We start from the raw sequence: 24276 nt of genomic DNA, 5'->3' as shown, positions 1-24276 counted from the left end.
TACTGGAACAGTCCCGTGTGAGTGTTGATTGAGAGGAACTTACTGCTTGACTTCTCAATCTCCATTTGCAGATAGGCTTGTGACAAGTCAATCTTTGAAAACCTCTCCCCAGCTGCCACAGATGCAAAAATGTCTTCCAATCGTGGCAGGGGATGCTGCACAGTGCACAGCACTGGATTGATGCTCACCTTGAAATCCCCACATAGATGAACAGCTCCAGCCTTCCCTTTCTTGATCACCAGGACAATGGGCATGGCCCAATCGCTGCGCTCAAACTTGAAGGGAATTCCAGACACCTTCAGGTTCTGAGGTACAGCATCAACTTTAGGACATAATGCATAAGGCACTGGACAGGCTTTATAGAATATTGGTGTTGTTGTTTCATCCAGTTCAATTCTGGTCTTCATGCCTTTGAGTTTACCAATCCCCTTCTCAAACACCATATTAGCATTAAGCAGCTGTGACAGCCTCTGATTAGTGCTACCATTTTGCCTGCCATTACCTATTGATATCGCACTGAGAGCTTTGCTTGAATGTCAGTCTAGTTGGATTTTTCTCAACCATTCACATCCAAAAAGTGCTGGTCCTCCACTTTTCAATACATAAAGCTCTAACTGTTGTGCTTGGCCTCCACGTATCACATTTACCTTCAGTTTGCCTTTGGGAGATACTTTTTCACCTGGGTAAGTCTTTAGCATCACTGAGGTCTTCTCTAATGGTATCTTAGAAAGCAGTCTGTTGTAGTCAGCCTCTGGAATTATGGACAAAGCTGACCCTGTGTACAGCTCAATTTTCAGTTTTACACCAGACACATCTGTTGTGATCCAGATGATTTTGTGATCTGCTTTTCTATGCAATTCTAGGCATGACAGTACACCTTTGGCAGGCTCTATGCTGTCTGATTCTGTTTTACATTTGGTAACTTTATGCATTTATTTAGTTTAGTGTTTGAAACTTTCCACTAGGTTGTGCTTTTCGTCTGCCTTGCATATTCTTTCTTTGCGACCTTGTCTGCAGACCTTTTCTTCGAATCAACGGTCATTTGCATCATAGGAGGATTTGCCTCATCGATACCATCTTCAGCTTTTTGCACTATTCAGGGACATTTTGTGCATTTCACATTCTAAACTCCTTTTCCGTAGTTCTGCATCGTTTGCTGCAGTCTCTAATGATATTGCAATAGTCAATGCCCATTATAAGGTTAGGTCTCTTTTGGACAGTAGCCTCTTTTGAGTGCTTTGACTGTGCATGTCACATGCAAGCCGGTCCCTTAATGCATCAGAAAGTCCATATCTAAAGTCCTGGGAAAGTTGATGCAGTTCTGCAATGTATTCAGAAATGCTTTCATCTTTTGACTGGCTCCTTTTGTAAAATCTAAATCTCTCAGCTAATACCAGTGGTTTAGGATTCAATTGATTATGTACAATTGTAACAACTACATCAAACGTCTTGCTTGCTGGCTTTTCAGGGTTACTAGGTTGCGAAAGGTATGTTCCTGCGCACATTAAGTTAAGAATTGTAGGAGCTTTCTTTTGCTCCTTTACGTTGTTCATATTACAATATAGTTCAACCCTTTTGATATGACTCCCAGCCTTCATTAGCACTATCAAATTCATTAACTTTTCCAATTGAAGCCATCACCATGTTATTTTCACTTTAAATTCATCACGTATTTCATTGTGTATAATGCACTGTACTCATGCCTTTCTTAGTGTCCATGACAGCCTTCTCTGTACTATTTTACTCTTGCTGTTTTGTCCCGTAACTATCGGTGCAGCTCATAATATTTTCTGACATTCAGGTTCATACTTGTCACCAATTTGTTGTGTCTGTGCACAACTACGTTTGTACATATGTATTAAATAAAAGCATGCGGTGATGGCCTTAACCGGTGTATTCACATTGCAGTGAGAGAGAGAGCAATACGCATTTGTAGACAATAGTGCATGCACAGACAACAGATCAATGCTTAGTTCTAAGTCGGTGGGGGGGGGGGGGCGGGGGAGGTTCATTGCTCTAAAAGAAATAGATCCATACATTACAGGGAACATAAGGGGAAACTTCTTCACTCAGAGGGCCATGAGAGTGTGGAATGAACTGCTTGCACCAGTAGTGCATGCAAGCTGGATTTCAACATTCAAGGGAAGTTTGGATAGGTACATGGATGGTAGAGGTATGGAGGGCTATGGGCCTGGTGCAGGGCGATAGGACTGGGAAATTTAAATGGCTCAGCATAGTCTAGATAGGCTGAAGGGTCTGTTTCTATGCTGTACTCTACTATAACTCTATGGTCTCCATGACTCCTAACACACCCCTTCACTTCCCCAATTAAGAGACTCTTAACTGTCTTCAGTTCATGATGTAATGATGATTGGTAATAAGTAACAGACCAGCCTGTAATATGCACATCCAATGAGTGCATAAATTATTGAGCTATGGCAAACATAAATATCTCATCATGATAAAACTATACTCAGTGGCCACTTTTATTAAGTATAGGAATGAAATCCAGTGTGGTCTTCTGCTGTAACTCATCCACTTCAATATCGACTTCTTTTGCATTCGGAGATGCTCTTCTGCACACCACTGTTGTTATTTGAGTTACTGTCACCTGTGTGTCGGCTGTAACTAGTCTTCCCATTTTCCTCTGATGTCTCTTATTAACAAGGTACTTTCACTCACCGATATGCTGCTCACTGAATGTTTTTCATTTCTCACACCATTCTCTGTAAATTTAAGAGACTGTTGTGTGTGAAAATCCCAGATCAACAGTTTCTGAGGTACACAAACCACCCTGTCTGGCACTAACAATCGTTCTATAGCCGAAGCACTTACAGTGCCTATGAAAAGTATTCACCTCCCTTGGAAGTTTTCATGTTTTATTGTCACATTGAATCATAGTAGATTTATTTTGACTTTTTTGAGACTGATCAACAGAAAAAGACTTTCATGCCAAAGTGAAATCAGATCTCTACAAAGTGATCCAAAGTAATTACAAACATAAAACACAAAATAATTGATTGCATAAGTGTTCAAGCCCCCCCCCCCTTTTTTTAAATAACACACCAAATCATCACTGGTGCAGCCAACTGGTTTTAAAAGTCACATAATTAATTAAATAGAGATCTGTTTTTGGAGACCTGTGTGCAGTCAAGGTGTTTCAATTGATTGTAGTGAAAATACACCTGTATCTGGAAGGTCCACCTGATGTTGAGTCAGTATCCTGGCAAAAGCTACACCATGAAGGCAAAAGAACACCCGCGAAAAGGTTATTGAAAAGCACAGGTCAGGAGGTGGATACAAGAAATTTTCCAAGTCGCTGAATATCTCTTGGAGTGCAGTTTAGTTAATCATCGAGAAAGGAAAAGAATATGGAACAGCTGTAAATCTGCCAAGAGCAGGCCATCTTCAAAAACTGAGTGACCTTGCAGGAAGGAGACTGTGACGGAGACCACTAAGAGACCTATGACAACTCTGGAGGAGTTACAAGCTTCAGTGGCTGAGATGGGAGAGACTGTGCATAAAACAACTGTTGCCCAGGTACTTCACCAGTTGCATCTTTATGGGAGAGTGGCAAAGAGAAAGCCACGGTGAAAGAAAAACTTGCATGAAATCTCAGCTAGAGTTTGCCAGAAGGCATATGGGAGACTCTTAACGTCAGCTGGAAGAAAGTTCTATATTCTGATGAATGCTTGACATAAGCCAAACAACACACATCATCAAAAATGCACCATCCCTACCATGAAGTATGGTTGTGTCTACATCATGCTGTTGGGGATGTTTCACTGCAGCAGGCCCTGTAAGGCTTGTGAAGTTAGAGAGTAAGATGAACACAGCAAAATACAGGGAAATCCTGGAGGAAAACTTAATGCAGTCCGCAAGAGAACTGCGACTTGGGAGATGATTTGTTTTCCAGCAAGACAATGACCCCAAGCATAAAGCCAGGGCAACACCAGATGGCTTAAAACAATAAAGTTAATGTTTTAGAGTGGCCAAGTTAGAGTCCAGAGCTTGAGCAGTTTTGTAAAGAAAAATGGGGAAACTGCAAAGCTGATAGAAACCTATCCACAGAGACTCATTGCTACCAAAGGTGCATCAACTATATACTGACTTGAAGGGGGTGAATGCTTATGCAATCAATTATTCTGTGCTTTATATTTGTAATTAATTTCGATCACTTTAACACAAAATAGCCTTTTTCTGTTGAACAATGTCAAAGAAACTAAATTAAATCCACTGTGATTCCATGTTGTAAAACAATAAAACACAGAAACTTCCAAGGGGAGTAAATACTTTTTATAGACACCGTACATCACATTTCTTCCCCATTGTAATGTTTGGTCTGAACAAGAACTAAACCTCTTGACCATGTCTGCAGGCTTTTATGCATTGAGTTGCTGCCACGTGATTGGCTGATTAGATCTTCACATTTATGAGAAGGTTTACCTAATAAAGTTGCCACTGAGTGGAGATTATTTGGTAAACAGTTGCTGGGTCTCCTCTGTTACAACATTGACTGTAACAAGCCATCTATTCCATCATCTAAATCATTTATATACAAAATAAAAAGAAGTGGTCCCAACACTGACCCCTGCAGAACACCACTAGTCACTGGCAGCCAACCAGAAAAGGATCCTTTTATTCCCACTCGCTGCCTCCTACCTATCAGCCAATGCTCTAACCTTGTTAGTAATTTTCCTGTAATATCATGGGCTCTTAACTTGATAAGCAGCCTCATCTGTGGCACCTTGTCAAAGGCCTTCTGCAAATCCAAATATCCAACATCCACTGCATCCCCTTTATCTATCCTACTTGTAATCTCCTCAAAGAATTCCAACAGGTTTGTCAGGCCAGATTTTCCCTGAAGGAAACCATGTCAGTGTTGTATTATCTTGTCCTGTGTCACCAAGTACTCCATCACCTCATCCTTAACAATTGAACCTAACATCTTCCCAACCACTGAGGTCAGCCTAACTTCGTCTATAATTTCCTTTCTGCTGCATTCCTCCTTTCTTAAAGAGTGGAGTGACATTTGCAATTTTCCAGTCCTCTGGCAGCATGCCAGAGTCCAATGATTTTTGAAAGATCATTTCTAATAGTTTCATAGTAGTCATAGTCATACTTTATTGATCCCGGGGGAAATTGGTTAATGCCACCACAATCTCTAACACTTCTTCGGTTGTCCATCGAAATCTGATGACGACGTCCACTCCTTTAATGGTGAGATCTTTGATGTCTATACAGTCCTATCCTGGACCCACAAGCTCTATTACAGGTGGGACATGTATATGTGGTAGTGGTGGCAACCATGGCTGCATTTCTCCTGGCTCTCTTCTGCTGTCTTCTGGATGCTTTTTTCCATCTCCAGAATACGAACCCCGTCCCTACACAGCTGTCGCCAAGTGGTACAGTCAGCAGCAACATCCTCTAGGTTCTTGGGTCTAATCTTGCACTTCCTTAAAGCATTCTTCATCTGATCCTTATAGCGCTTCTTTGGCCCTCCAGCTGAGCGTCGACCATGATGTAGCTGGCTGTATAACGCTCTGCGGGGTAGCCAACATGGGAACATCCTTATCACGTGCCCCAGTCACTGCAGCTGACGCTGGGTGATCATGGCCTCAATACTCCTGCAGTTGGTCTTTACAAGTATTTCAGTGTGAGGCACCTGCTCATGCCAGGTAATTCCCGGGATGCGCTGGAGGCAGCTTATGTGGAAGCACTCCAAGGACTTGATGTGAGGGCTGTAGGTTACCCAAGCTTCACAGCTATAAAGGAGGGTGGTGACACAGATGGCTTGGGATACGGCGACTTTTGTGGAGGGACAAAGGTTCCCGTTCTGAAAGACTCTACGCCGAAGTCTCCCAAAGGCAGCTGATGCCTGTTTAATGCGGCTCTGGATGTCGTTGTCAATGCCACTATCCTCAAGAGAGAATGCTTCCCAGATATTTGAAAGATGGCACTACTGACAGCTTTTCATCACCAGCAGTGAGGGTAGGTAGAGTGGGTGGGACACTGGTACTCCATTGGCAAACCACTTCTGTCTTGGTGGTATTGACAGTCAGCCCCATCCTGCTGTACGCTCTCACCACCACAGCAAGGACAGTCTGAAGATCCTCCAGAGTATGGGCCACAAGAGCACACTTGTCTGCACAATGCAGCTCCAGGACCCGCTCTCTACGGAGTTTGGTGATTATGTGGAGCCTCCTGATGTCAAAGAGGTTGCCATCTAATCTGACGTCCACTGCCACACGGCTGCTGTCCTTAATCTCGTTGTGGAGAAGCTTGGTAATACACAGGAGGAAGATGTTAAAGAGCACTGGCGCTAGCTCACACCCCTGCCTCACCCCTGTGCGTACAAGGAAGGGCTTGGACTCTTGTCCTCCTATGGTCACCCGAGTAGTTATCCCATCGTGGAACTGGCAGTGAATGTTAACAAATTTATTGGGACAGCCAAACCTGAGGAGGACATCCCAAAAGAGCTCTCTTTGCACAGTGTTGAATGCTTTGGAGAGGTCTACAAAGGCCATAACCAGGTCCTGATGATGCTCCTGGCACTTTTCCTGAAGCAGCTGGGCTGTGAAGATCATGTCGATTGTCCTTCCTAAATCCACACTGCAATTCAGGCAGCATTGACTGGGAGATGTTGCTGATGAGTCTCTTAGCCAGGACCTTTCCAGCAACAGAAAGGAGTGATATGCCCCTACTATTGCCGCAGATAGCCTTGTCACCCTTGTTCTTATAAATGACAACGATGTTTGCATTGCGCCATTGCTGTGGGATGTTCTCATCAGTCCAGGCCCTGGTGATGTACTGGTAGAGGGTGCTCATACGCATGTACCCCCCATTCTTCAGTAACTCAGCAGGGATATTGTCAGTGCTAGGGGACTTCTCGTTCTTAAGGGAATGGACAGCTGATAAAACCTCCTGGAAGGTTGGTGGTAGACTGAAGTCGTGGATAAGAGAAAGTTCAGGCAGTTCATACAGGATGGTGGGGTCTGCGTCAGAGTCCTCATTAAGCAGGGTGTTAAAATGCTCAGCCCACCTCAGCAGAATGATATTCTGATTCTTCAGAAGTGTTAGACCATCTGCTGTTTTCAGGGGAGTTACACGTCAATTTATTGGGCCGTAGATGGTTTTGACAGCATTGTAAAAATTATGCCTGTCATTATTATCAACAAAGGACTGGACTTCATGTGCCTTTTCAGTCCACCACTCATTTTGTATGACCCATATTGCCTTTTGCACTTTCCTCCGAGCCGCCTGCCAATGCTGCCTGATGCTGGTGGATGACAGGTTGTCTAAAGTTGCCTGGTGTGCTTTTTTGTGCACATCCTTAAGCAAGTTGTGGATGGTGTCTGAGTTATTGTCAAACCAGTCTTGGTGGTTCCTGCTCTTACGGCTGATGGATTGGGCTGCTGCCTCATAGAGCACGGAGCTGAGATAGGTTCATTGTTGTTCCATAGTATTTTCTGAGCTCAGACAAGGTTCCAGCTCCCTTAGTTTCTCAGCTAGGATGCGTCAAATCTCACTTCTTGCTTCTGTGTTTCTCAGGCGGTTGCAATTTAGCCACTTTTTACTGGGTTTTTGCAGCTGCAAGGGGGGACACACTTTCATATGGAGCTTGGCCACAATCATAAGGTGGTCAGTCCAGCACTCTGCACCTCTCATGGCATGGGTGATGAGAACATCCTTGATGTCACTACGTCTCACAATGATGAAGTCGATCATGTGCCAATGTTTAGAGAGAGGGTGCATCCACGAGGTCTTATATTTTGCCTTCTGCTGGAAGATGGTGTTGGTTATGGTAAGGTTATGTTCAGAGCAGAGTAAGTAGCCTCCTGCCACTTGCATTCACCTTGCCAATACCATGCCTACCTAGCACTCCACTCCATATCCTGTTGTTCTGTCCCACCCTGCCGTTGGAAGTCCCCAAGCAAAAAGGATCTTATCATTCTAAGGGATCCGGCAAAAAGCTTCATCCAATGTCTGATAAAAGCATTCCTTGCCCTCATTCTCAGATGGCAAAGTTGGTGCATAGGTACTGAGAAGCGTGGCATAACGTTTCTTTGCCAGGGGAATACAGAGGGTTATTAGTCTTTCACTAATGCCAACAGGTGTTTCTGAGAGACTTGGTAGAAAGGTGATCTTGATGGCCAATCCTACTCCGTGGAGATGTTGTTCACGTGGGGGGAATCCTTTCCAGAAGAAGGTGTAACCCATCCCTTCCTCTGTTAAAGAGCCTTCATCCAGCAGCCTGGTCTCACTCAGGGCAGCAATGTCGATGTTGTAGCACCTCAGCTCAGCAGCGATCAAGGTTGTTCTCCGATGAGGTCTGTCAGAGATGCCATACAAGTCCAGGAGAGTCCTTACATTCCGTGTTGCCAGTTTTAGGTTGTATTGTTTCTTATTTCGACCGCAGTGGTGGAATAACCCGATAGGCGCGGTAACCTATCCAGGTGAGTGATTGAATGGGCAATTCTTAGGCCACCTTTTCTAAGCCCTTCCCCAATTGGGGTGGGCAGTGCGATCCCTAAGTAGGGCTGCTCAGTCGCACAGGGGTCTGCCGAAAACAGCTGCCACTCAGTCCCAGCTGCTAGCAACCAAATACCCTGTGCTGCTGCCATGCAGGGTTCTGACTAGAAGCTCCCAGTCCATTCATACCTGCTCCCATTGCCAGAAGCCCCATTACTGTCAGACTTCAACCATATGTAGGGTCCAGGTATTGTTCACCGTGGTCAGGGGTGGGGACCTGTGCAAGGAAGATTTTAAAGTGCCACAGGGGGTGCACCGTCCCCTGTAGCACTATCTTCACCATATTGAGGTAAATCCCGATGGCAAGGGTGATCCCAGGACAATCGGTCCCACATCTTGGGTGCAGGAGGCTTCCGGGTCCTTTGTCTGTTAAGGCCCACCTATTGCGCGCCGCCCGCGCATTGCTTTTCTGTCCGGGTGTTCTCCCTTAGCCTTGTCTCAACAGACTTACTACAAGGCAGTGGGGCTATTTGCCCATAGCTGGGACAGTGGTTGACGGGCACCAGGGCGTGTCCACACAGTGGTGGGCTTGCACGCCACGTCTCTGGGGCCAGCTGCTGCTCCGAGATCCCCTGTAGTTTAGCCTGGGACTGTAAGATACCCAGTTTCCATGTGTGACCCCAAGGAGGCACTGCAGGAGTCTTGGTGGTGGAGAGGCTCTGTACTGGCAGGAGGAGGCTTACACACTCGGCTCCTCTTTTCACCCTTTATTAAGAAGACTAGCCAGCGGCAATAGCTGTAAGCAGAGAGTAGCAAGCGGAGAGCACTATGTGGTATGCGGTATACAGCATGCAGCATTCACTAACTATAAGCACTACTACACTACTGCACTAGACACTTCACACACACCCTGTGAGCAAATACATACATATATATACACACACACACACACACACACACACACACACACACACATCTCTAACACTACCTCTTTCAGAACTCCTAGGGTGCAGTTCCTCTGGTCCAACTGACTTATGTACTTTTAGGTCTTTCAGCTTTTTGAGCACCTTCTCTCTTGTAACAGTAACTGCACTCATTTCACACACTACAACATCAAGCTTACTGCTAGTATCTTCCACAGTGAAGACTGCCACAAAATAATCATTTAGTTCATCAGCCATCTCCTTGTCCCCCGTTATTATTTCTCCTGCCTCATTTTCTAGTGGTCTTATATCCACTCTAATCTCTCTTTTTAACATAATTGATAGAACTTTTACTCTCCACTTTGATATTATTTGCTAGCTTGCTTTCATATTTCATCTTTTCTCTTCTAATGGTTTTTTTTTAGTTGCTCTCTGTAGGTTTTTAAAAACTTCCCCATCTTCTATCTTCCCACTAATTTTTGCTTTGTTGTATGCCCTTTCTTTTGCTTTTACAATAGCTTTGACTTCCCTTGTCAGCCACAGTTATACTATTTTACCATTTAATATTTCTTTATTTTTTGGAATACACATGTCCTCCACCGTCCTCACTTTTCCCAGAAATGCTCGCCATTGCTGCTCTGCTGACATCCCTGCCAGCAGCTCCTTCCAATTTACTTTGGCCAACTCCTCTCTCATACTGTTGTAATTCCCCTTACTCCACTGAAATATTGCTACATCATACTTTATCCCTATCAAATTTCAAGTTGAACACAATCATAATATGATCGCGCACAATCATATTGAACAGAATGTTGATACTACGAAAAGTTGAGAGTAACATGCAGTTAAATATCAAGTTTTATTAAGATAAACTTCTCTCTGGTGATTATTTCCTGCTCTCTACCAAAAAATGGTTTTCTTTCTCTTTCAGGTGATACCTTCATTTGGTTTGATCAGTCTGCAGTAAATTACTCAAATTGGGATCCTGGTGAGCCAACGGAAGAAAGTAACATTGACACATGCGCTGTCATGGGCATAGAGTCAGGGAAATGGAAAACTGTTAACTGTGATGATGACTTTGGAAGCTCAGTCATGTGTGAAACAACAACATGTGAGTAAGATACAATATTTTTTTCTTGCACTGTATATTTTACATCACATGATTACTAGTTCTTGAATGAAATATTAGAAACTTCTGCTCCATTCTTTACATGGTATTAATTTCTCTAACAAGCTGTCTTTGCATTGTCAACAAATTATTGCTGATTCTGGGGAGCATTATTAGTGATGTTGTATACATCATCCAGATAAAGTTGTAATAAATTCTGAAATCAATATGCATTGGCTAATTTCAGTGTATTTTAGCTTTGGAAAAGTATACATTTATATGCCTGTTTTTTTTTTACATGTCCAAAATGAATCTGTCCAATTTTAACAAGGTTCCTTTAATACAAATTGACATCAATTTGTCCATCTCCTTTCAAACATGTTTTTTTTTAATTTTAGGAAATGTTCAAAATTTATGAACAGTAATAAATGTCCAGCAAAAGATGTTAATGGATTTTTAAAAATCCACGTTTCCCTTCATGCAATAATATTGTTTAAAAAAAACAAAATCAATAATTCATAAAAACAGCCGACTTCCCAAAGATCAGTGGTTCAGAATTATGTAGGAAAAGAGAGCTAACTTTGGATCAAAATGGATTTAATTAATTCAACAAAGATTGAAGTTATCAAAGTAGGAATGTCTTAGTTATGAAGAATGGCAGTTTAACACTGGGATCAGAAAGAATCCTGGGAGTGTGGAGCACAAAACCCATGATTTATTGTAAACTCTTTGTTCCTGCTGTAGCAATGATTTGCACAAGTCCACAAATGGACAATACTGATCAGGGAGCCCGTAATTGAGGTGATTGAATGACTGAAGTAGATCTGAAATGATGTTCATAATCTGAACCATCAAATATTGTGTCCATTGTTTACATCATAAGTCTTTTGTTACTTATCAGTACTATTTGTCATGCTGCCTTCAGTTAAGGAAGTAACTGAAGCTTTGCATTGCAATGTATATGGTTACAAAAATCAACAGTCGAGATAATTTACTGTTTTACCTAATCAAAATCATATTCAAAGTTCCAAGGTGCCACCTTTCATGTGTTGATTGCTTTTGAATAAAAATTCTTTTGCCATACTTAATATGAATATAGGCATAATTACATAACCTTGCAGATTATGAGCAGCTCTCATGACAAAATGCCTAAACTGCCTAAATCCTAGGAACATTCTATTTCTACCTAATAAATTTCTTTGTATATTGTAAAATTCAAGTTAAATGCAAGAATTAACATTTTCAGGGGCAGTGTGTATTCAAAAATATACAACCTTTATCATAGTTCTAATTCTGTCCCTATTTGATCAACCCTTGTTAAAGTTTGGCCTTGCTGGAATAGATTTATATCCAGGGACAAGAGGAGGGTATATCAGGGAGTATTCTTGAGTTATGTGAATATAGCAAATATTAATTCAAACAAGAACTAGTCTGCATTTGTATTGTAAATTGTAGGCAGTAGATTGAAGTTAACAGTACAGACTAAGAGATATGGTTTGCAAAATGATGACTATGAGCATTCACATATACATCAGCCAAATGTTAAGACAATGGGATTGTGTTCATTGGCCTGCATCAAACCAGACAACACGGCTAAATTATTTGCACCATTGTAACTTGAGTTCAAGCTGGCAGAGTAGGCTGGTGGTGTCACTTAGAATATCAAACATGACACATCAGTATAGTTTCAATTAATAGCTGATCTATTGTGTACGCAGAAAGTCAGCTCACACAGATGCTAACCTTGGGTGTTTGGATATCTGTCTTTAGACATTCTTAGAATACTTTTGTCAGTTGGTTTGTCTAGGCAGGGGTGTTTGAATATTAGAAGTGTTTCCCACTGTAGATATGTAATTCAAAGGAAGCATTGTCAATCCAAAATATTGAAGTAAAAAATTGTCATTGTAACTATTGAAATTGTAGTGTCACATACTGTTACCATTGATCTTAATGGTATAAAAATGTGATGCATTTTTAAGTTTGTGAGAACTGAACCAAAAATGACTCTAGAGAATGCCTACTTGTCATGATGAATAAAGACTTCTATATCACTAGCTTCAGTGTCTCTCCAGTGACTTTGATGACAGCCACATTAAGTGGCCAGCAACTTAAGCAGTCTTGTAGTGGGTGCTATTATTTAAAAATGGTCACCCTCTTTGAAGAAGCCAAATTAAATAACTTATTGTGTTATATTGCACCTCTTCAGCAGCAATAAACTAGATGTTATGGGCTAGCGGTCCACCATGAACAAAGCTTGTTTGCAAAGCTATGTTTTAAACTTCAAACTGATTACTGCTTTCCATTTATGTTTCAAGAAATAAACACTGGTTCCCATTTACAAACAGAAGCTAAACAATGTTAGTTAGTAGTTTATTTACAACTGTTTGATTATACAAGTGGCATCTGCTGTATTTAGAGAGCTGAGCTTGGTAAAACAAGAGACCTTCTGGCTGAGAAAGTGAATATCCATGACACAGTGCATGGGCTCTCATTCACACAGGCGGTAAAAGAGAAGACACCGCTGTTGGGATGTGCCCAGGCTGGCACTGAATATTAGAAATTCCAAGAAATAGTTCTGGCAGATCCAAGAGAAACATTGATACTTGGATGGATTTTCTGCCTTGGGCTATTAAGTCAATAAATGGAGAAAAGTAAAATTTAATTTTGTTACAAGGTCTTCCCTATGCAGACTTATCAAAATTCCCCTGCTGCTTACAAGCAACTCGAAGCTAGAAAAATGAATGAATGTAGTTAAATACTGTGTCTGAGTTGAGGGGTTTCCTTTTAGAACAGAGGTTCCCAACAGTTTTATGTCATGGACCAAATCTATTAAGCAAGGGGTCTGTGGACCCCAGGTTAGTAATCCTGTAGAATATGGTCTAAAGTGGTCAAAAGGGCAATTGTCATGCTGGCATTTGTATGTAGAGTAGAGGAGCACACGTCATAGAACTTGTGTTACATCCTTCAAAACCATGATTGGAGTACAGAAACCAGCATATTATGAATGGCTTTGGCTACCAAACCTCAAGGACGATTTGGTGGTATGAAAGATTAAATTTACTGGAATAAAACCAGTGAGGAATTATGGAAACTAGGGCAGTATTCCGTGAAATTTAGAAGGCTAGGGGGTATTAAATTAGAAATTTTCATGATATCATGAAATGGTACCTTTAGAATATTCATGCAGTTCGGAGATTGTGAGACTGGCGGGATTTGAGATGTATAAAGACCACAAAATTTTATAGTGTTTCCTGCATTTTGGTGACACTTTTGTTGCTTTGTGTATCACTAGCATCAGATTTCATGTACTTTCTTTGCATTCCCTGCAGGTATTTGAAAAACAGATCTCACATGTCCCTGTTGTGCATCTTGGTTTCTTACACAATGCTGCAACATCACAGTGAATCAAACTTGAGAGTTAGATGCTAATCATGAGCGATGATCTCTGCTCCTTCGGCCATCTTATTTATCTTTAATGCAGTTGTAAACTTCAAAATCTTATCCTTCAAAATGTCATTAGTTTATTGCTGAGGACGTCACTGTGGCCAAGACCATCACTACACGCGCTAACCAGAAGCCATGGATGACCACAGAGATGCGTGCACTGCTGAGGACCTGTGACTCCGCCTTCAGAGCAGGCGACAAGGCAGCCCTAACAACAGCGAGGGCCAAACTGTCCTGGGCCATCAGAGAGGCAAAGTGTGCACACACCCAGCGAATCCACAGCCACTTCCAGGACAGCAGCGACATGAGGCGCATGTGGAAGGGCATTCAGAACATCACCTACAAGACAACACCACCTGCCTGTGCTGGTGATGCCTCCCTCCCAGATGTGTTGAACAACTTTACACTCGTTTTGAGGCGTAAAATGACGTGGTGGTGAGGAAGATCACCCCTCCTCCAAATGACCAGGTGCTGTGTCTTACCGTGGCCGATGTGAGGAGAATCCTGTGCAGGGTCAACCCATGGAAGGCTGCTGGACCAGACAATATTCCTGGCAGAGTGCTTAGAGGATGTGCGGACCAGCTAGCAGAGATTCTCACTGACATCTTCAACATCGCCCTGAGCAGTGCCGTCGTTCCTATGTGCTTCAAGGCCGACACCATCGATCCCATGCCGAAGAAGTCTTCAGTGTCCTGCCTCGACAACTACCGTTCCATTGCACTCACATCCATCATCATGAAGTGTTTCGAGAGGCTCGTCATGAGGCACATCAAGACACTGCTTCCCCCCTCACTGGACCCCCTGCAGTTCGCGTACCATCCCAACCGTTCACCAGACGACGCCATTGCCATCACCCGCCACCTGGCCCTAACACACTTGTACAAAAAAGACACGTACATTCAAATGCTGTTCATAGACTTCGGTTCAGCATTCAACACAATCATTCCTCAGAAACTAATTGTAAAGCTGAGCCTACTGGGCCTGCAACTGTATCCTAGACTTCCTGACTGGGAGACCTCAGTCAGTCGGGATTGGAGGCAGCATCTCCAACACTGTCACACTGAGCACAGGGGCCCCCCAGGGCTGTGTGCTCAGCCCACTGCTGTTCACTCTGCTGACCCATGACTGTGCTGCAACACACAGCTCGAATCACATCATCAGGTTCGCCAATGACACAACCATGGTGGGTCTCAACAGCAAGAACGATGTTGAGACGATGTCTCAACAGCATACAGGGAGGAGGTGCAGTGGCTAACGGACTGGTACAGAGCCAACAACCTGTCTCTGTGAACAAAAGAGATGGTTGTTGACTTCAAGAGGGCATGGAGTGAGCACTCTCCGCTGAACATTGACGACTCCTCCGTAGAGATCATTAAGAGCACCAAATTTCTTGGTGTTCACCTGGCAGAGAATCTCACCTGGTCCCTCAGCACCAGCTCCATAGCAAAGAAAGCCCAGCAGTGTCTCTACTCTTTGCGAAAGCTGAGAAAAGTCCATCTCTCACCACATTCTACAGAGGTTGTATTGGGAGCATCCTGAGCAGCCATATCACTGCCTGGTTCGGAAATTGCACCATCTCAGATCGCAAGACCCTGCAGCGGATAGTAAGGTCAGCTGAGAAGATCATCGGGGTCTCTCCTCCCGCCATTACAGACATTTACACCACACGCTGCATCCGTAAAGCAAACAGCATTATGAAGGACCCCACGCACCCCTCATACAAACTCTTCTCCCTCCTGCCATCTGGCAAAAGGCACCGAAGCATTCGGGCTCTCACAACCAGACTATGTAACAGTTTCTTCCCCCAAGCCATCAGACTCCTCAATACCCAGAGCCTGGACTGACACCAACCTACTGCCCTCTACTGTGCCTATTGTCTTGTTTATTATTTATTGTAATGCCTGCACTGTTTTGTGCACTTTATGCAGTCCTGGGTAGGTCTGTAGTTTAGTGTCGTTTTTGTGTTGTTTTACATAGTTCAGTGTAGTTTTTGTACTGTTTCATGTAGCACCATGGTCCTGGAAACCGTTGTCTCATTTTTACTGTGTACTGTACTAGCAGTTATGGTTGAAATGACAATAATAAGTGACTTGACGACTAAAGAATTTATTTTAAGTTGATCTAGGAATTTCAGAATGCTAAGAAAGAAAGTACGAACATATTTATTATCAAGCCTTGAATGATCCTAACATATAAATCCATCAGAGTTAATGAAATAAACATTAGGCTGCATTACCAGTCATAATGTAGGTTTACAAGCTAGAGTTCCACTAGTTAATTTAAACATGGAGAATATATAATCTACTTTGCATCCAGAATGTAATATAGGACATAAGCTTAAGTTTTTTATATTCTTTTTCAGTAGCCATACCTGATGGAGAAAAATGCACAAGAAGTAAGTATATATCTGACTAACAACTTCTTGGAATCTTTTCAAATCTGAAAATACCTACTTTGCATCATACCTTAAAATTATTTGTGTTTTTTTCTACTAACATAAATGTCCTGACATTAGTGATTTAGTTGGGACTTAAGGGACTTCATGCAGAAACGTTTATGAAATGAGCTGCCCAAAAAAGTGGTTCGAGCAGGTAAAGAAACAACATTCAAAGGTATTTGGATAAGTACACCAGTAGGCAGGGCTTAGAGGGATATGGGCCAAATGCAGTAAATGGGACTAGTTTGGTGGGCACCATGTTCAGCGTGGACAAATTGGCTGAAAAGCCAATACTATCATCTATACTATCATCATCATCGTCATTATGACGTGGGCAATCATGGTCTATGACCATGATTGTTCTTGGCAAATTTTTCTACAGAAGTGGTTTGCCATTGCTGCCTTCTGAGTAGTGTCTTTAGGAGACGGGTGACCATTATCAATACACTTCAGAGACTGTCTGCCGGCATCAATGGTCACATAACTGGGATTTGTGATATGTACCAGCTACTCATACGACCATCCACCACCCACCACCTGCTCCTGTGGCTTCACATGACCCTGATTGGGGGCTAAGCAGGTGCTACACCTTGCCCAAGGGTGACCTGTAGGCTCACAGGGGGAAGGAGCACCTTGCTTCTCCTTTGGTAGAGATTTATCTCTACCCTGCCAACCAAATCCATGCTATATTGCTCTAAATTGGAACAATAAGGTTCAACTTAAGGTATGTGTTTGATGATGTTAATGGTTCATTGATATGTGAAAATGTACAAATATTCTGGTCTTTTAAACTATCACCCATGCATCATGAACAGTGTAACACTATCAGATGTGGAGTAATAATTATTTAAGAAGAAAAATTTTTAAATGAAAATAATAGAAGACAGTTGTTTACGGATCACCTATGATATTCTAGCAATTGATGATAGAGACAAATTGAGATAGTTAACTAGTCGTATTAGACTCTGTCAATTATTATGCAATACAGGCAAATTCTAGCACTTGAAAACTTTAGGAAACATTACCTTGAAATTGGATTTCACTCTGTCTTGGTATACAAAATATATGTTGTTTATCTTGTCATTGTCCACAATCATCTCACAAACAAAAAGTCAAACTCGAGCAGAAGTTCATAAAGCTGCGTGATTGCATTCTTCATGGGGATTTTGGGGTTTATATGGAACTTGTGTAGTACTCATCAGGAGCTACAGGCAGAGTTCACAGCTCTTGAATTACCACCACCTGTCTTCTAGAAAACCTGACTTTTTTTCTGTGGCAGCCTCTGCAGAATTGCACAGAAAAGTCACCAGGGATTTGAAGGAAAATCTGTGGGAGGAGTAAAAGGTAATGTTTGGTTTGCCTGGACATCTTGCCTGCAACAGTCTAGCCCCATAGAATCCCAACCATAAACTGTTCCAGCTGCTACCATCTGGGAAATGGTACTGCAGCAGAAAAGCCAGGACCAACAGGCTCGTGACAGCTTCTTCCACCAGGCCATCAGACTGATTAATTGATGCTTACACAACTTTATTTCTGTGTTATATTGTTGTACATACTATTTATTATAAATTGCACATTTAGACGGAGATTTTTACTCATGTATATGAAGGATGAAGGAATAAAGACAGTTCAATTGTTACAACTGAGACTGAGCCACTGTGAGGTGCAAGATAATCAAAGAGTCAGAGATTATAGGATATATTTCAGAATTAATATACATATAGAGACTAGACTCTTCTAGTGAAGAGAGCAGTATTTTCTACTGAAATTTGAGGCAGGCAGATGCTGTGTTGAAGAAATTGATGTCATAGCACAGCCTACTAATTACTGATTCACTTTCATTCCTTGCACGATATATTCCCAGTTTTTCCAGTCAGTGAATGGCAGAAGGTTGTATACTGTCACTAAAAAATCAAAATTCAGCCAGTAAGTGTCCTTGGTTACACTACTGCATGGATGTGACCAGGCGAATTTCCTAATGGGCGTTATTTCAAACGTAATCATTAGTGCAACCTACCCTTAGTAATATTGCTTTTGTGCAGTATTTTATCGTTAAACAGAACAAATGAGGTCAAGGTCATCACTCTCTTTCATAATTACATCCAACACACATCACAATTATGCATTTACTGTATGAAATCTCTCAAATTTGTGTATAAATGATTGCCATCTTCTGAATTTATTTACTGAGGTACACCATGGTGTAGGCCCTTCTGAGCCTTTGAGCCATGCCACTTTATCTCTAGCCTAATCATGGGGCTATTTACAATGACCAGTGAACCTACCAACCAGTATATGTGTTTGGACTGTGGAGGTAGTGGGAACTGGAGAAAGCCCATACAGTCACGGAGAGAACTTGCAGACAGTGGTGGGAATTGAACCTGGGTCGCCTGTACTGTAAAGCCTTGTGTTAATCACTGCACTACCATGCCACCTTATTGCCACCTTTATGTTCACTAAAATACTGGCTTCTTACCCAAATAATTGCATAGGTGACAAAAATAGCATAAAAACACCACCAAAACATCTTAGTAAAAAGATGAGAAGCCTCACAGAATAATTTACAACTTGCTAGAATGGAATTCCATTGCTTCACTGTACCCTTTCTGGATCCTTAAGTTACAGTATCTGTTAAGGATCATAAATCATGTCTGCATAAATCATGTTAACTACCAGCCCCGAGTAAAGGTGTTAAAAAATTGGTAAATAAGCACTATCAAATGAATATTGTTGTAACTGAGCAACATAGATTGTTCAGCAGTTGTGTAGAATTAGAATATATGGTATAGCTCTTTCAGTCCACCAGTAAAGGTGGTGATCGTTACTATGAGCTGCCTTCCCAGAATTTCTGGCCTCATATCTATCCTGGCATGTACAATAAAACTAAGTAGGATGAGCAGGGAGAAATAATATCTTTTGATATTTGGGGTCCCTTATTTATTTCTATCTAACATCTTTTTGGAGCAGATTTGCTTTCACATTGCAAATGCTGTCCATTTTTACATAGTATATCCATGTAATCTTAAGGAATGCATGACATTTCATTATTTCATATGGCTTTTAAAAAACAGAAACCTGAATAGGCAAGTTATCTTTTTGGCTCAGTGACATTCCATGAAATCATTGCTGAGGTGATGTATCTGCTTTTACCTGTGTTTGTCCCATATCCTCACACTTGGCCCTAAACATCAATAATTTCTTCCCCCATAGATGCTGCTCGACCTGCTGAGTTCCTCCATCATTTTTATATATTGTCCCTTAATTATCTTTGATTAGCAATCACCTTGTAATAGTGATAACACAATCTTATCCTCTTGGACCAGAAAGACTATTATCATAAGTTGTTTTCTCTATCAACCAGAACTTTTTCCAATATCTCTCTCTTTCTTTTTGCAGGTGGCAAAAGTATCTTACCAACAGTATTAGTCATCACAGTTGCATTGATTTTGATGGTAATTTCGATAGTTTCATGGTATGCGTACAAAAAGAAATGTCTCTGTGTAAATAGATTTAGTTCTATTCAGTACAATGCAGCGGATCAAATTACAGACAACAGCACGTTAGTAGAGAATGAAGAAAGGGAATATGAAGCATAGCCTTTTAATCAGATGTGATATTAAATATAAATTGTACAATAAATGATGAAACATGTTGCTGCAGTTAATGGTTTGAAAGAATTTTTATACAGTATATGACTTTTCGCAATTTCAAACTATGGTTTCACAAAGCTTACCAAATGTTACCATTTAAACCTGCAAAAAAATGCAGTTTATGTAAAATCTATTTTAAAAAGTAGTTAACTCATTCCTTAAATAATTTAGCAAGATTTAGGATTTTTTGTTTTGAGTTGACTATATTAAGTATTAAGAATGTGGAACAGCATGTGATTCATTCTAGTTATTTGTTCTGCATGGGGTTCTGCTATTAAGGTCAGTCATTTCAATGAATTTTGAAGAATATTGATTTATTTTTTACTGTTTTGACCTGATTAAAATTATTGTTCAAAATATATACACATTGTAGTTTTTTTTGTTTAATTGTTTAAAGAAATTCTGACTATTATACAGTAAAGCTCTGCACTACAATTCTTCAGGTGAGGATATTTACTGATCTTGTTTGATCCAGGCTCTTTGTGATTCTTGATCATCAGCAATCTGATTGACTTTATAATTGCTAACTGAAAAATCCCTCTATTACCCACCCTGACCTTTTACCTCTCCTCACCTGCCTATTACTTCTCCCTAGGTCCCCTCTTTCTCCAGATTTTTACCTTTCCCACCACCTGGCTTCACCTATCATCCAGCTAGCCTCCTTCCCCTCCAAACCCGCGCCCCCCACTTTTTTTATCCTGGCATCTTTTCCCTTCCTTCTCAGTCCTGAAGAAGGGTCTCGGCCTGAAAAGTTAACTGTCTATTTATTTTCATGGATGCTGCCTGACCTGCTGAATTCATCCAGCATTTTGCAGTGTTGCTCTCTGAAATGGCCCAGTAGGCCTTTCAATTGTATTAAAGTATTATATAGCATCAATTCAAGCCTACAGTTCAGACACCACAGAGTCACTCCAAGCCTGGTTGATCTTGCAAGATTCTCTTAGTGATAACAATCTGAAAACTTGCACATTGTATCTCATGGGCAGAAGAAATCCATCAGATATATGAGAGTCCTTAACATTGACTTCAAATCCCAACAAGTCACATGTCATCGGTTTAAATGTGGGCAATGAATCCTTGTCAATGCTACCTATAATCGGCAATCCTTCATCTTAAACAACATTTAGAAGGAGCACTGTTACACGGCCCAAAATGTATTCTAAGTGGGGATTTTAGTGTCAAGGACTAGCACCTCCAATGACTCAAAAGTAAATTTCATTCAGCAGGTGTTTGCTCCTTTACATTTTTTTTTACATCCTTTTATATGTTCAGCTGCAAAATCCAAATAACCTCATTTTAACATGCCTTCCCACTTGTTTTACTTACCAGCAAATTTGGATACTTCGACTCTGCCATTCTTCCAATCATTAATAAAGATAAAGAGGCCAGGGATTGATCCTTGGGGCACGCCAGTCTGAGAAAGACTTGCTTATTCCAATACTGCTCTTGTGTGGACACAGCATGAGAGTCCATTGAAATTATCACACTTCAATGTTTTTCAAAATGCTATTCAATTGATATCATACCTGTTTGATTTTTGCAAAACTTTGCAGAAGATTGCTATCTAATCAATTATTTAGGCTGCTGTACAAACCAGTCATTCCTGCTTTAAAACTGTATCTTCTTGATTACATTACTCCTCTTCAGTCTTCACACCAAAGTGCAATACTTCACATTAAATTTAATCTCACCACTTTACATCCTTCTGAAATTCTTGTTGAAACATAAGTGTTATCTCTGACGTATTGGGGTGTATGGGGTGACCAGGAAGAGTAGCTTCTGGTGAAGGGGCTTGTGTCCATTCTGAGGCAGTTCACTCACCTTTGGTCCCCATTAGGCACTCAGCTCTCAGTTGAGGCTCCAAGTAAGCGGTTTGCATGCGACAGCAGCCATACTGTGATCCATCGCTTCAACGGGCAGGCTAAACCAGGTGAGGATAGCCAGCAGACCCCATACTCCAATGAGATAAGGATATGCCTGTCCTAGCAGGCGAAGTTAGCTCCAGTGGACTGGGTGGATGAAATCAACAGTGAAGTCCAATAAACAGGAAGGCAGTCTACAATGCTTTATGGATTGAAGGGCATAACAAGGCACGGAAGAATTCTTGGCTATTTACTACGACCAAGGAAGACCCCAGTTGTGATGACTACTCGTACCACTGGACCTTGAATTCTGAGGTCAAGAGAATGGAATTGCCCCTGTGCAATGGCTTTTCCACTTTAAAAACTCTGCAGTTTTCTAAAATGCAGTTCACTAAAATCTGCACAAATCTAACTCATTATCAGATACAATGGACAACTAATCATTAATTGGATCACATTTATATCATTGTATAGATGTGTGCAATCTAAAGAGAATTTTGAATGAATCTGCCAGCTTCAGTGTTCTTTCTGAAATCGAGGCCAGGGCAAAATGGCACCTCCCCAAAATGAAGCCGCATTAGAATGCATTTTTATAGGTAGAAATTGGTGCAGATACACTTTCACTTCTGGCAAACCTCAAGGCTTCACACACAAGGAGAAACACTTTCACCTTTTTGACTATGATGTGCTGCATTGTTATGACAAGGCCCAATTCAAGCTTGAAGTGTAACAACTCATCTTCGGGCCACAGGGCAACCTATAAAACATATTACTGGCAAATTAGTTTATTATTGCCAAATGTACCTAAGTACAATGAAAAAACTGAAAGTTCAAAGTAAATTTTATTATCAAAGTACAAATATGTCAGCATCTACAACCCTGAGTTTCATTTTCTTGAGGGCATACTCAATTTATAGAATAATATCCATAACAGAATCAATGAAAGACCACACAACTGGGCAGCGTTCAACCAGAGTGGATGGCATCCGTTAGTGTCGCGAGACCATGGATCTGCGCCTGGAAAGTCTTGCTTCAGTCTCTCCAGGGCACAAGCCTGGGCAAGGTTGTATGGAAGACCGGCAGTTGCCCAAACAGCAAGTCTCCCCTTTCCACACCACCGATGTTGTCCAAGGGAAGGGCAAGGGCTGATACAGCTTGGCACCAGTGATGTCACAGGAGTTAACAGAGCGAGGTTGAAAGCAACATCGGATTGCCTTACGGACTCCAGCTCTGGATTTGTCCTCAGGGTTTACTTCCGAAGCCTTTCCCATAAGTGGGTATGGCCGCAAGGCAGCAGAGGTTTGAAATCAGAGTTTTCCCTCTCTTAGATGGACTGCCTTCCCAGGCTGATGAGCTCCATCTACCCAAAGCACTGGTTTTAAGGTGCCAGGACCTGCATTCACCCCTTCTCCTGTCAGTAGAAACAGTTCCACCGGGCTTAGAGGCTAAGCCACACGAGAAGGCCAGGAGTTGGACTTGGTTGTCAGAGGTTATTTGAGGCCCATGCCATGAGGAGCACTTTTGGGTAGTGGGAGCTTGGCCCCACTACCACTCCTCGGCTTGACAATCTTGGAACCAGAGTGGAGAACACAATAAACTGTGCAAATACAAGAAGGGACAATAAGAACAAATAAATAAGCAATAAATATTGAGAACATGGGATGGAGAGTTCTTGAAAGGTTGTGGAAACATTTCAATGATGGGACCAGTGAAGTTGAGTGAAGTTATCTCCTTTGGTTCAAGAGCCTGATGGTTGAGGGGTAATAACTGTTCTTGAACCTGGTGGTGTGAGTCTTGAGGCTCTTGTAGCTTCTTCCTGACGGTAATAGCAAGAAGAGAGCAAGTCCTGGGTGGTGGTAGTCCCTGATGATTGATGCTGCTTTCCTGCAACAGTGTTTCATGTAGATGTGCTCAGTAGTTGGGAGGGCTTTACCTGTATTGGGCTGGGCCATATCCTCTATTTTTTGTAGGACTTACCATTCAAGCAGATTGGTGTTTCCATACCAGGCTGTGATGCAGACAGTTGATATGCTCTCCACTACACATCCATAGAAATTTGTCAAAATTTTAGATGTCATGCTGAATCTCCACAAACTCCTAAAGAAGTAGAAGTTATGCCATGCTTTCTTCATACAGATGAGTGCATTGAGTTAGTGCAAGTTAAAACAATAACAATGCAGAACAAAGTGTTACAGTCACTGAGAAAGTGCAGTACATATAGACAATAACATACAAGATGATTTCAAGTTACTGTAGATTGTGAGGTCTAGATACCAAACATGAGAAAGTCTGCAGATTCTGGAAATCCAAAGCAACACACACAAAAAGCTGGAGGAACTCAGCAGGTTAGACAGCCTCTATGGAAAACAGTAGACTTTCT

The 24276-nt window shown here is 41.7% G+C and overlaps 1 protein-coding gene across 2 annotated transcripts in view; it reads left to right on the top strand.

Annotated features, from left to right (window-relative positions):
- Positions 1-20393, top strand: part of cd302 (CD302 molecule) — a 40052-nt gene extending 19659 nt beyond the window's left edge. For both annotated transcript variants that reach the window (XM_072262012.1, XM_072262013.1), the window contains exons 4-6: positions 10327-10506; positions 16310-16342; positions 19781-20393. In XM_072262012.1, the coding sequence (XP_072118113.1) occupies positions 10327-10506; positions 16310-16342; positions 19781-19980 (413 nt within the window). In that variant the 3' untranslated portion in view covers positions 19981-20393. The remainder of the gene's footprint in view (positions 1-10326; positions 10507-16309; positions 16343-19780) is intronic.
- Positions 20394-24276: the final 3883 nt, after the last annotated feature.

Source organism: Mobula birostris, chromosome 6 (genome assembly GCF_030028105.1).
Source record: "Mobula birostris isolate sMobBir1 chromosome 6, sMobBir1.hap1, whole genome shotgun sequence".
In the NCBI taxonomy this organism is placed as follows: domain Eukaryota; kingdom Metazoa; phylum Chordata; class Chondrichthyes; order Myliobatiformes; family Myliobatidae; genus Mobula; species Mobula birostris.
The sequence above is the reverse complement of the archived record's forward strand: the minus strand, read 5'-3'. Positions and strand labels throughout refer to the sequence as shown.